The 13,462-nt window shown below is 37.6% G+C and overlaps 1 protein-coding gene across 1 annotated transcript in view; it reads right to left on the bottom strand.

The window, feature by feature from the left end:
* hsd17b3 (hydroxysteroid (17-beta) dehydrogenase 3) overlaps window positions 1-8,592 on the bottom strand; it is a 92,695-nt gene extending 84,103 nt beyond the window's left edge. Inside the window, exon 1 of the mRNA XM_069889106.1 lies at window positions 8,511-8,592. Within this exon, the coding sequence (XP_069745207.1) occupies window positions 8,511-8,592 (82 nt within the window). The remainder of the gene's footprint in view (window positions 1-8,510) is intronic.
* Between the last annotated feature and the right edge of the window lie 4,870 nt (window positions 8,593-13,462).

The following is a 13,462-nucleotide window of genomic DNA, read 5'->3' as shown; positions in this document are numbered from 1 at the left end:
CATAAATCTTCGTCCGCGAAGCCAAGCCAAAGAAAGATTTATCACGGAAATTGCTCAAGCTTGTGGCCTTGACTTCAGCCCAAAGAATACAAACTTTAACTTGTTTACACTTGGACTATATCATCTGGGAAAATTATTTTGTTGAATTTCAAGTTCATGACTTGTTGAAACAATAAACCTGGTAGTGTGTGGACAAAGTTTAAATTGTACACTTATCAAGTGGATGAATGATCATGTGTGGTGCCGTATCTGAGACAATATATTGAATGTACTCACGATATCAGAGGGGAAGAGAGATTCTTGTTTATATGATACAGGAAACCACATCAGCAGACATCCTCAGACCTTGGCCAGAGGGCTAAAGAGGACAATGGGGTTGGATGGAGTGGATACCACTCAATTTGGGGTTCACTCAACCAGAGCAGCAGCTACGTCTATTGCTAGTTGAGCTTCTGTCAGGTAGGATGGTCAAATGAAAGAACTTTTAACAGGTTTTATAATAAACCCCTGAGGACGGAGGGGCAAATTTTCACTGCAGCAGTTTTACAGGCTGCTGATTGAATTGTGCCTCTTACTGGAGGTCTATTGATCTACCCTATGATCTTCCAGACTTTGCAAAAAAAAAGACCACTGAGCTTTGAAATCTCATAATAACGAACCAACTAGTATTACAAAAAAAAATGGAACATTGAATGAGAACTTACTTGTTCAAAGTTTGATGATTATTATTTGAGTAATGGGAGTGATGAGATAACATGCCCTCCTTGCCCTCCCGTAATTACTTCGAAAGTTGTTAAGGTAGTTTCTAGTGTTGCACGTATGCCTCACAATAAAATGCTCTTTTGCCAGAATTATACCAGTGGTCGTCTTTCTCAAGATTCAGATTGGTTGCACAAGCACAGATAGGATCTCATATTATCTCACCACTCCCATTACTCAAATAATAATCATCAAACTTCGAATTGATAAGTTCTCCATTAATGCACCATTAATAATGACAAAATTATGGTCGGTTCAAAGCGCTACTAAGGGATCAATTCTGGCCAGAATATACGGCTTTTTAACAAGTTACAAGGTCTTTTTAAAGTAACCAGATAAGCAACCCCTTGGCGTCTTTGCACTTGTCCTGAGCTGCACTGCCTGGATTGTCGGTGCAATACTACAGAAGGGGACTTCAGTGCATTACCTCCAACTGAAATGAGAGTGTCATGTGCAAAGAACTCCCCAACAATACACGCCCTGCCTTCTCTGAAAGGAGGGTATGCCGGTAACTCGACCAATCCCCTTGCCGAACAATGGTCAAAGAAACTTCAAGACATCCTACCTCCGCATCTGGATCCCAAAATGCAAGTGGGGCATTTCTTTTTTTGTTAAACTTTATTTATTCGTTCAAAAAACAAATAATATATGACATATGCAGCAATTAAACATAAACATGAACTTTTTTTATATATAGAAAAAAAAGAACCCCCCCCCCCCACCCTTCACCCAATTCTCCTAAGGAGAGCCATGAAGAAAGAAAAAAGAAAGAATATTAAAGAAAAATTTAAATATACATATTAAAATCTGATCAATATAAATTGAAATGTAAATATTCTAAGTATAACATATTTTATTAATTAAAAATTATAATTATTACACAAAACATACATAATTTTTTCCATTATTAAACAATATTTCATCTCATTATGCCATCTATTAATATCAATCATATTTGTATCTTTCCACATACTAGCAATACATTTTTTGCTACAGATAAAGCTAAATATACAAAAGCAAACTGAAACTTATCTAATCCCAAACCTTTCAGAGGTTGCAAACTATACAATAAAAATACTGTTGGATCTAAAACTATTTTAACCTTATACAGATATTCTAAAAATGATTGAATTTTCTTCCAAAAAGATTGTATATGTATACATAACCAAACAGCATGAAAAAAAGTTCCAACCATATATCACCACATCTAAAACACATATCTGATTCATTAAAACAATATTTTTTTAATTTTTCAGGTGTGAAATATAATTGATGTAAAAAATTGTAATTAATCATTGCATAATGTGCATTTATCAATCTAGATACACTATCATAACAGATATCTAACCAATCATCTTCAGAAAAAATAAAACCAATATCCGCTTCCCATTTAATTTTAGATCTATCCCAACCCTTTTTATCCATACCATCCGGTAGTATTTGATACATAGATGAAATATAACCCTTCTCTGGTACCTTCATAAGAAAAGTCTCAAATTTTGTCATTTTTGGTAAAATCATATCTCTACCAAACATACATTTTACCAAAGATTGAATTTGATAATAAAGAAATAAAGAGTTCTTATCAATACCAAAACCTTTCCTCATCTGATTAAAAGATAAAAACTTACCCTCTTTAAAACAATCTCCCAAATTTTTCATATCTTTAAATCTCCAATGCAATAAACTTTGATTATGTATTGAAAAATAAATAAGTTGATTATTATACAACAGAGTCAAAGCCGATAATTTACCCCTAGAGTCTGTCATTTTATTTTTCTTTATCCATAACTTCATTAAATGTTTTAGTATAGGCACATTATATTGTTGTAACAAATTTATATTCCATCTCAACAAAAATTGATGTATTTCAAATTCAGAAATACTTGCCATCTCAATTTTAGCCCAACTAGGAGGCCGTACCAAATCCATCAATGAACTAATAAATTTAAGTTGGGCTGCTTCATAATAATTTTGAAAATGTGGTAAACATAGTCCTCATAACTCATATTTCCAAGTTCATTTATTCAAAGCTACTCTCGAAAATTTACCCCTCCATAAAAACTCCCTAACCATTTTATTCAAATCTCAAAAAAAATTATCAAGTAAAATGTGGAATAGATTGAAACAAATATTGTATATGCAGAAAAATATTAATCTTAATTGTATTTATCCTACCCATTAAATTAATAGGTAAATCTTTCCATTTAATTAAATCAGTTTTAATTTTTTTCATTAATGGAGCATAATTTAATTTATATAAAGATTGATAATTAACATTCAAAATTATACCCAGATATTTAATTCGATCAGTCCACTTCAAATTAATAATATTCTTATAAACTGAATAATCTCCTTCACTTACCGGTAATATTTCACTTTTTTCCCAATTAACTTTATATCCAGAAAGACATCCATATTGTATTAAACACTCCTTCAAGTGCAAAAGTGACTGAGCTGGGTTTATTAAATACACCAATACATCGTCAGCAAATAAATTAATTTTATACTCCTCATCTAAAACTTTCATACCTTGTATCTGTGTATTTTGTCTTATCAGCTGTGCTAAAGGTTCAATCACTAATGCAAACAAAGCTGGTGATAAAGGACAACCTTGACAAGTTGATCGAGTTAACTTAAAGGATTCCAAAATCAAACCATTCGTCAATACTCTTTACTATATAGAGCCCTAATCCAACTAATAAAAAAAAGAACCAAACTTAAATTTCTCCAAAACTTTAAACAAAAAATTCCATTCAACTCTATCAAATGCTTTTTCTGCATCTAAGGATATCACCATCAGGTGATCTGAAGATTGTCGAAATCTATTAATCAAACTAATCACGCGCAAAATGTTATCTGAAGCATATCTATTCTTTATAAAACCTGTTTGATCAATATGAATCAACTTGGTTAAAAATTTAGCCAATCTATTCGCTAATATTTTAGCTATTATTTTATAATCTACATTTAACAACAAAATTGGTCTATATGAAGATACTTTCAAAGGAACTCTATCTTTTTTAGGAATTACTGTAATTAAAGCACTAAAACAAGACTCAGGTAATTCATAATGTTCTCCAACTTGACGTAATACATCCCCAAACACTGTAGATAAATCATCATTAAAAATTTTTTTAATTCAACCGAAAATCTATTATCACCAGGCGATTTACCGTTTGGCATTTCCATCATAGCCATTTTAATTTCCGAATCAGTAAATAGTTCTTCTAACTCCTGCATATCTGCATCCTCTAATATCGGTAAATTCAACTGTGATTTTTTTTTAATCAATTGATCCAGTTTCTTGTTTTCCTTCAGATGTATATAACTTTTTATAAAATTCATCATTAATCTCACGAGGTTTATAATAAGAGAATTCCGTCTAACAGCATTAATAGTCCTCGAAATCTGTTCTTTCTTTAATTGCCACACCAATACCTTATGTGTTTTCTCTCCCCATTCGTAATACCATTGTTTAGTCCTATTAATCACACATTCAAATTGATAAGACTGCAAAGTATATTTCAATTTCAACCTAGATAATTCTATTTTCTGATCTTCTGTAGCATCTTTCTGAAATTCCTTTTCTAACTCATCAATCTGTTTCTCTAATTCAAGACTCTGATTTAATTGATTATTTTTTATTTTAGAAGTATAACTAATTATTTGTCCTCTCAAATAGGCTTTCATAGCATCCCATAATACAAACTTACTTTGAACAGAATTAGAATTTTCTTTAAAAAAAATTAATTTGTTTTTTCAAAAAAATCAATAAATTCCATATTTTTTAACAACATTGTATTAAACCTCCAACGATAAGCCATTTGAATTTTCTCAGAAGTTGCATATGTAAAATATAACAAAGAGTGATCTGAGATCACCCTACTTTTATATTCCGCTTGTTGTATTTTCCCTTGTAAATGTGCCGATACTAAAAAGAAGTCAATCCTTGAAAACGATTCATGTCTAGATGAATAAAAGGAGAAATCTTTCTCTGTCAGATTAAGACATCTCCAAATATCTACTAAATTAAGATCTTTCATCAACGCTTGGACCTGAATTGCCATCTTGGATTTCTTAACTTTCTTCGGAGATTTATCTAATAAAGGATCCAAAACGCAATTAAAATCACCACCAACTAAAATATTATCGTTAGCCTGACCCAAACATAAAAATGCATCTGAAATAAATATTTCATCATCTGCATTCGGGGCATAAATATTAAGTAAAGTCCAAAATTCACTAAAAATATTACAATTCAATTTAAGAATACATCCTGCCTTTTCCTCCATTGATTGTAATTCAAAAGATAAATTTTTATGTATCAAAATTGCTACACCTTTAGCTCTAGAATTAAATGAAGAAGAATATACATGCCCAACCCAGTTCCTTTTTAATTTCATGCTTTCCTTCACATTCAAATGTGTTTCTTGTAAAAAAGCAATATCAATTTATTTTCTTAATATATGCCAAGACCCTTAATCGGACTGTTTAACCTTGAACATTAAAAGTAGCAAACCTCAACTTTGACATATCTACTATTATTACTAAATACCAATAATATCTTTATATGAAAACTGAAATCAATGTATATAGGCCCTCCAATAGGAAAAAAATCACAAATTAAAAATTAACTAAAATGAAAATTAAAAAAAATAAAGAAAAAAAAGAAAAATTTCTCCCCCCCCCTGAAAAAAAAGCTACCAAAAAGTAATAATCCCTAAACAAAAATTGGATGTGGGTCACCCACCAGTGGCTGATGACTAGTAAAGAACCTAGTGCAAATTTCTCCCTCCCCAGCCAAACAATCAATAACATAAAAATATCATAATAACAAAAAAAAATAGAATAAGAAAATTCTTCTTTTCATCCAAAAGATTCCAATCTTGGAGATCCCATTTCAGAAGGAGGTAGACTCTTTCCATTCCTGTTTTTCCCATTTCTGCCATTTCTTCCGTTTCCAGAACAACCAAATTTTTCTTTAGGAGATAATGGTGGACTACGTCTTTGTCCTCTTATATCTGGCAATGAATCAGCAAAAATCATTGCTTCACAATCATTTTCAAAAAACCGAAATTGATCATCTCCATAAAACACCTTCGACACTGCAGGGTAGCGAAAAGTAGACTTATAACCTTTACGCCACAAAACTTCTTTAACTAGATTGAATCAACGTTGACGTTGAATGACCTCTTGACTCAAATCAGGATTTAAAAAAACTCTGCTATTCTGAATCAATAACGGAGTTTGTCGTTGTCTCGAATTTTGCACTGCTAGTCGAAGTATTGCTTCTCTGTCCAAATAACTCAAACATCAAATTATTACCGGTCTCGGTGGTTGACCAGCTGAGGGTGTTCTTCTTAAAGCTCTATGGGCTCTTTCCAGTACCAATCCCCCAGAGAAAAATTCTTGCCCTAATATTTGCGGGATCCAGTCTTCAAAGAAACGATGAGGATCTTGTCCTTCTATACCTTCTGGCAAACCAACAATTTTCATATTATTCCTTCTGCTTTGATTCTCCAAGTAGTCTCTTTTTCTTTCTAGCTCCTTTTCACGTTCTCCTAGTTCTATGACTGATTTTTTAACCTTCAACACTTTTTCTGTGTTTGAAGTCACTTGTTTTTTACAGTCCAAAAAAGCAGCCTGAAATTTTTAAAATTCTTCATAAGATGCATCCACACGTGCTTTAACCATATTTAATTCTGAACTTATACCAGCATTAATTTGAACCATCTCATTCATTAGAGTTGTCAACATAGGTTGAATAACTGTATTTAATTGCATACATTGCGAATCCATAAATCTCAGCTCTGCTCTCTCTGACATAGTGGCAGAACAAGGTAACTGCAGCTCCTGCTGCAACTCAACAGAAGGCATTTTAAAAGTTTTACTGCTGGTCTGGACTCCCAGCGACGGCACCCCGACTTCCTCAGGGGGTCGCTGCTGGTCTCCCCCCGCATCTCGTTGATTTCAATCAAATCACGAAGATAAGCAATTTCTTCAGATTGAAGTGCTACCTGATGCATTTCCAACAATGGAATCGTCTTCCTACGTGCTCCCTGCGTTAAAAATCGAAAGGCTTTCCAAATCGGGGTCCACTTCTTGAGTACACGCACCTTCTTCCAGAGAATGGGTAATTCCAGTGCCATCCTTCACTTGGTGAGTAATAGACATTTTTTTTTCAGCTCCCACAGGCAGTCTTTGAGGTTTAGACAATGAAGAGATTGAGCCTGGGGCTGTATCAAGTCGTCTAGGCCCCAAATCTTCAGCACTTCGGAAATGTAACTTCTTCTGCACTTGAGGTTTAACCTTTTTACCATTAGTGGCCATAATAATTCCTTAACTAAAATTTAAAAAATTTAAACTTGAATACAAAGAGTTAAAAAACAGGTACTTAAAAATCTGGCCAGAGAGGTCGAGATTACACGTCTAGACTCTACGCCACACATGTCAAACTCAGGCCCGTGGGCCAAATTTGGCCGTGATATAATTATATTTGGCCCGCAAGATCATATCAAATATGTATTAGAGCTGGCCCGCTGGCCGCCGCGCCAGTATAGCGCATGCACAGCTAATACTACAAATCCCAGAATGCTTTGCAAATGCATTGGCGCCGGCCCGTCAGCCCGCTAATCGCCCCCACCTCCTCTCCTTACTTTCATTAGCATCTGCCACCTGTCGCCCAACTCACACGTAATAAACCCCTTACGAAAAATGGCCAAACGAAAGACAGGTGGGAGGCAGACTCTATGTTCATCATTTTAAAAGACAAACCTGTTTGTCATTGAAGCAAGTTGTTTTTTTTTACTTGTTGGCGTGTGAAAAAAAGTACATTTAAAAGGAGCTTAAAGGCTATAGAGAAATATTATTTATTGAATATTTTATTTCTCATTTGTTCATGCTTCTTCTGGAAAGAGTTTAACCAAAACTATTATTAAACATTTATTTTAATAAGAAAAAGTTTAACATTACATATGTTGAAAGAAGAGAAAACATGCAGATGTTGTTGAAAATTTTCACTAAATATTTAGTTTGGCCCACGACTTAGTCCAAGTTTTTAATTTTGGCCCTCTGTGAATTTGAGTTTGACACCCCTGCTCTACGCCATCTTGCCACGCCCCCGAGTGGGGCATTTCAACACTGAAAAGTCTAGGACAGGGGCTCCCAAACTGGGGTCCATGTACCCCCAGTGGTACTTTTTCAGAGGGTCCATTGGGTCTGAGAGAATAACCACTACTGTACAATACATGGTGTTGTCATCTGCAGTCAGATTGCACAGTGTTGTTTTTTAATGTTTGGGGGTACACGGGAACCTATAAAAATGCCCATGGGGTACAGAGGAACAAAAAGATTGGGATCCCCCTGGACGAAAGAAAACACACGTGATAATGATCAATTGAACAACTTCTGGATTGTTTGCTCTTTACTATTCATCTCTCGTTTCGTGGCATGCAGCCTTCTACTCGAGTACGAGAACGCCAACAATTCCAATTCCTCCACTTCCTTCCCTTTGTCCTTAAACAAGGATACACAATTTTAGGACTTCGTGGGTCTCGAATTCAGACCGTGCCACTAAAAACACCATCTCTCCCCCCTATCCAGAACATCGAGTCCTGAGAACTTCCTTCCATCAGAAAGGTGACAAAGGCAGAAACACGAAGGAACCGGCAATGCGTGGTGTCAAGACAAGAAGAGTGCAGACTTTTGCTCGAGAATTCCACCGATCTGAATGAAAATGTCCACATTACCTGCCCACTCTCCCAGGGAAATGAAGGAAGGTTTCGGAACTCCAAACCACTTGGTGAGTAGAACGTGCTTAAGGCATTTCATGACTTTCAGACAAAACAGTAAAAAAACTAAAATGCCAAAGAGAATCAACATCTCTTCCATTGTCGTAACTGAAGCAGAACTGAGAGTTTTGAACTATTTTAACTATCTTAAGACATCTGAGCTGGGCATTATCGGAATGACAATTCCTTCTGGCGACCCAATCAAGATCACGCCCCGCCTAGTGAAAAATTAAATCCCAAAGGGTGCTCTACTTTGAAGACACTGTGATTGAAGGTGAACATCGAACTGTTTACTTTTCTGGATCTTGGTGCCATGTAGAGAACACCTCTTGTTCCCACTGAGGTTCCTTCTCCATGGACTCACCAATGTTTCCTTCTCATGTGCTGGCCACAATGGAACCTGCCCACACCACATATGGAGGCAGTGCATAGGCATAGCTAGAGTGGGGCAAGGAATCAAGGACCCAACTTGCAGGGAGGTGCCACTGTCCTCGCCTCTCCCGTCCAATATCCCAGTCCCTGGCCCAATAATTAATCTCCATCCTCCCAGAGGTGCCGGGACTCACTAGAACGCCGCTCCAGACCAGCAGCTCATCGGGTCACATGCCCCTTTCCTCCCCAGGGAAACGCGAAGCCGTTCCAACGGGCGTGGCGGATTCTGGGTAGGGAAGACGGCCATTTTCCCCATTGATCCTGCCTTGAGCGGCTGGCGCCCGATGCGCTGTCACAGGCGCCTCCTGCACCTTCCAGCCGGGAACGGAATTGGCAGGTGAGAAGCACAGGCATTGTGGATTTACTCGGCTCTGTCGGGCGGCAGCGGCACGGTTGGTGTGTGGCGGGGTGTTTTTGACAGGGCGCCACTTGACCTAGATCAGCCACTGAGACATTTGGAATTACCTAAAGATTCATTACTTGAAGTATTAATTCGAGATGGGGAAGGAAAGGATTTATTTCAGAAAGGTATAACCTACTACAACGGGAATTGCCTAAGATGGATTTGCATAAATCACGACTTAAATGGGAGAAAGATTTGGGGATTCAATTTGATATAGATAGTTGGAGGAAGATTAATAAAGATACTATGACAAAATTAGTTCATGTTAGGTATAGGTTGGTAACTTATCAATACATCAATTATATTTAACTCCTTAACATTTGAAACAATCTAAACGGAGGGCTTCAGATTTGTGTTTTCGATGCAATGAGCAGAAGGGTACATTTTTGCATTCAGTTTCGGCATATGATAAGATTAAAGGTTTTTGGGCTAAATTAAGAGACTGTTTGCAAGAAACCTTGAAAATACAATTTTCTTTAGACAAAGATCTTTTTAAATGGGGAGCTTACTGAAATGGCTTTGTTACATAAATTAGATAAATTTCAAATGGCATTTTTTAGATTGGCTTTAGCTGTTGCAAGGAAATGTATGGATGTTTCATGGAAAAATCTGATGGAGCTTAGTTTGCAAAGATGGCATTCAGAAATGAAGACATGTATACCAATGGAGAAGAAAGCATAATTTAAAAGATCAATATTATAGATTTAAAAAGATTTGGAGCCCATATTTGGATTATTTTAAGTTGAAAATCTGAAACTGGTCGGGTGCAGCTGGGTCTCCACTTTATAGTGAATGAATGATTGAAGTTATTCTCCTTTTTTATGGGGAGTAGATTTAGGTTAAGGGGAGGGGTAGATCGGTAGAGAGGGGGTTAGGTTTGTAGGATTTTTTATAGATCGTGTCGTTTCCTTTCTATGTAACCATGCAAATTTACTTTTGATAATTTGTTCATTCTAATTCTGTAATTGTGGTTCTTACTTTGTTTTCAAATAAATAAAATATTAAAAAAGAGGATAATCATGTACAAGCAGTTGTTACCAATCTTCATTGATGGTGGTTTGTGCGATAGAAAATGATGGATCTGTGAGAGATGGGAAAATTGACCTAAACTTATGAACATGGAAGAAACTAAAGTTCATCAGTAAAATGGCTGTAACCAGTTCAAACAGGATAAGCTTGGGGCTTAGGATGCAGGAAAGCAGAGTCAGCACGATTAATATAAGAATCTTCTAGTCTTTGTGACAAGACCATAGGACTAAGATAAGGAATGGTAAGGTACAATAGAATGTAGGAAGTTGAGGTAGTCTGGATCAGATAAGGGTCTCCTAGCCCTGGACAGAAGTACCAAGTCATACATTTCTAATTAGCTAACCATACACAGATTTATACATATGAAATTAGCCAACCCTAGATAGAATGAGTCAACTCTGCATATCAAGAGACTGTAGCCCAGAGAATCAGGAAGGTGTGAATAAGGACAATGACATGATGGGGCACCCACAGGATACCCCCTGGTCCTCCAAGTGTACTGAAACTGCACGTAGGCAGGAAGGATTACCTATGCCAAACCCATCCAGGGGGCAGAAGAATGTAAGGGGGAGGGCATTCTGATACTGAAATTGACTGTATAAAAGTTGGGTGAGCCCCAGTATGTGTGTGTATTCCCAGGGTAAGGGGAAGCACCCAACTTTGCATTGTTGTAGTAATAAATGTTCTTTGTTCTCAATTTTTGTCTCGAGCAATTTCTTTAAAGGTACTTTAATTTCTAACAAATGGGGGCTCGTCCGGGATCACACTCCCTCCACTGACAGAGTACCCCGACGACGAGAGTAGGTGCACCCCGGCTGATTCAGCTGGACTCACGGGCGACGGGTGGCTGGTCAGTGGAAGAAGCGAGTGATATCCGAGAAGAGGCATTGAGAACAAACGGCGGAAGGACGCGCGCTAGAGCAGTACTGCCAGAACTCGGTAAGAGTATTTTACTTGTTCCTAAGCATGGGAATAGCGGGCAGTAGAGATGAGAGTCCTGACACAGGACGTGACCACCAGATAGCTACGTACAGCCCGCTTGGATTGATGTTATCTGAGTGGGGCACAGGAAAGACCCGTGGTAAAGAGAAACTGACGACGGTCAGGTATTTTACTTGTTTCTAAGCATGGGAATAACGGGCAGTAAAGAAGAGAGTCCTGACACAGGACGTGACCACCAGATAGCTACGTACAGCCCGCTTGGGTTGATGTTATCTGAGTGGGGCACAGGAAAGACCCGTGGTAAAGACAAACTGACAATGGTCAGGTATTGTTGTATTGAATGGGTTAAATACCCGGTTAAAGGGAGCTCCGTGTACTGGCCAAAATTCGGATCCGAGGATGAATGGATGTGTAAAGCTTTGAACCTATGGCTCTATCAAAACCAGAAAGACAATGTTGAGAGCAGGGAATATGCAGCCTGCTGGCTCAAGGGATCCATTGAACAGCTGGTTTTGAATGAGAAAGAATTCAGGGATAAGAGAGAGGAGGAACCTTTTGTCCCTGAATCACAGGGTTGGGATGTGTTACATTCCCTCCCTCCACCTTATGTTCCTCCTATGCCGGCTCCTATCTTTCCTTCCCCTCCTATGACCTACCCTTCTACACCTTCCCCACCTCCCCCACCACTAGAGAAGAGAGAAGAGAGCAGGAGTGGTATGATAACTTGCTCACAAAGCACTCGATTACCACCTCTGTTGACAGGAGAGAGAGGTAACTTTAATTCAGAACAGCGTGAGACTCTTCAGGAAGAAAGGGCAGAACCCTTTGATTCATTTCCCAGGGAGCAGGAACCCAGACCTAATAAGCCAGAAACCAATTGGATGAGACCACTGCGGGAAGTTCCCATGGGAGAGGGTCTCGGTTTCGTAAATGTGCCCCTGACCAGTACTGAAGTGTGTAACTTTAAGAAAGAACTGACCTCCCTGATAGAAGATCCCCAGGGATGTGCCGAACAGTTAGACCAATTTTTGGGACCAAATATATATACAATATGGGGGTCTCGACATAGAATCCCCAGCAGGGGAGCAATTGGTACTAACAGGTTTTGTTACCAACTCAGCCCCAGACATTAGGAGAAAATTACAAAAGACAGAAAATTGGCATGAGCAGGGAATAACCCAGCTTCTACAGATCACACAAAAAGCATTTGTCCAGACATCTGAGGATAAGCAGAAAGCAAAGGCTAACATTTTGATGCAAGCAGTTAAAGTAATAGTAGATGAGTAACATGGAAAAAGGCAGGGACTGTGTGCCAGCTCCTGAATGTTGGGAGAAGTGCAGGGAGTGGGAGAGTAGAGACCAGAGATAATTTCATAAATCATGACTTCCCATTTCAGTCACTGACCAATATTGATTAAAATTCATGCTAAAAATTAAATGTCATAAATGATCGTTTTTCAATACTGTAGAATTAGTGAATTTAACTACCAGTTAATTCCAATTTATGAAATAAATTGTATTCAAATGTGATTTTGCACAGGGAATACCTGAGAGTTGAGTGATGTTATAACATTTGCAGGGAGAAATGTTTGCGCAAATAGGGTGAGTTCGACACATCTTATTTTAAGTGTATGTAAGATAAAGAAAGGATCTGATGTGTAAAGTGGCTGGATCAGCCAGTTGAAGGGGGAGTGTGCATGTCCCTTTAAGTGCACTGTGGCACTTGAAATTGAGGCTTCAGGCTCTTGTCTTGCAGTTAGAGGTATGGAGTCCTATCAATACATTTAATACATTTCTTCTACACATTCAGCAGTCAAGGTCCGTGAGTTTAAAGATCACCCACCTCTGGAGAATAAAGATACCTCTGGGGATTCCTATGGGGATTCCTATAAGTTTAATCATTCATTTCTCTGGTGCATTTTCCTCTGGAGTGAAATTAATGCCTCAGCACAATTTCTCTGTATTGCCGCTGTTATTTAATTCATGATAACTTTCCCCCATTCATCAGGTTTATATTTAAATCCGGTAGTGCGGAAGTTACATTGTAAATAATCACGGAGGTAAACCCTGCGCAACTGGATTCAGCTTAATGGAGAAATAAACC

Source organism: Narcine bancroftii, chromosome 1 (genome assembly GCF_036971445.1).
Source record: "Narcine bancroftii isolate sNarBan1 chromosome 1, sNarBan1.hap1, whole genome shotgun sequence".
Taxonomy (NCBI): Eukaryota; Metazoa; Chordata; class Chondrichthyes; order Torpediniformes; family Narcinidae; genus Narcine; species Narcine bancroftii.
The sequence above is the reverse complement of the archived record's forward strand: the minus strand, read 5'-3'. Positions and strand labels throughout refer to the sequence as shown.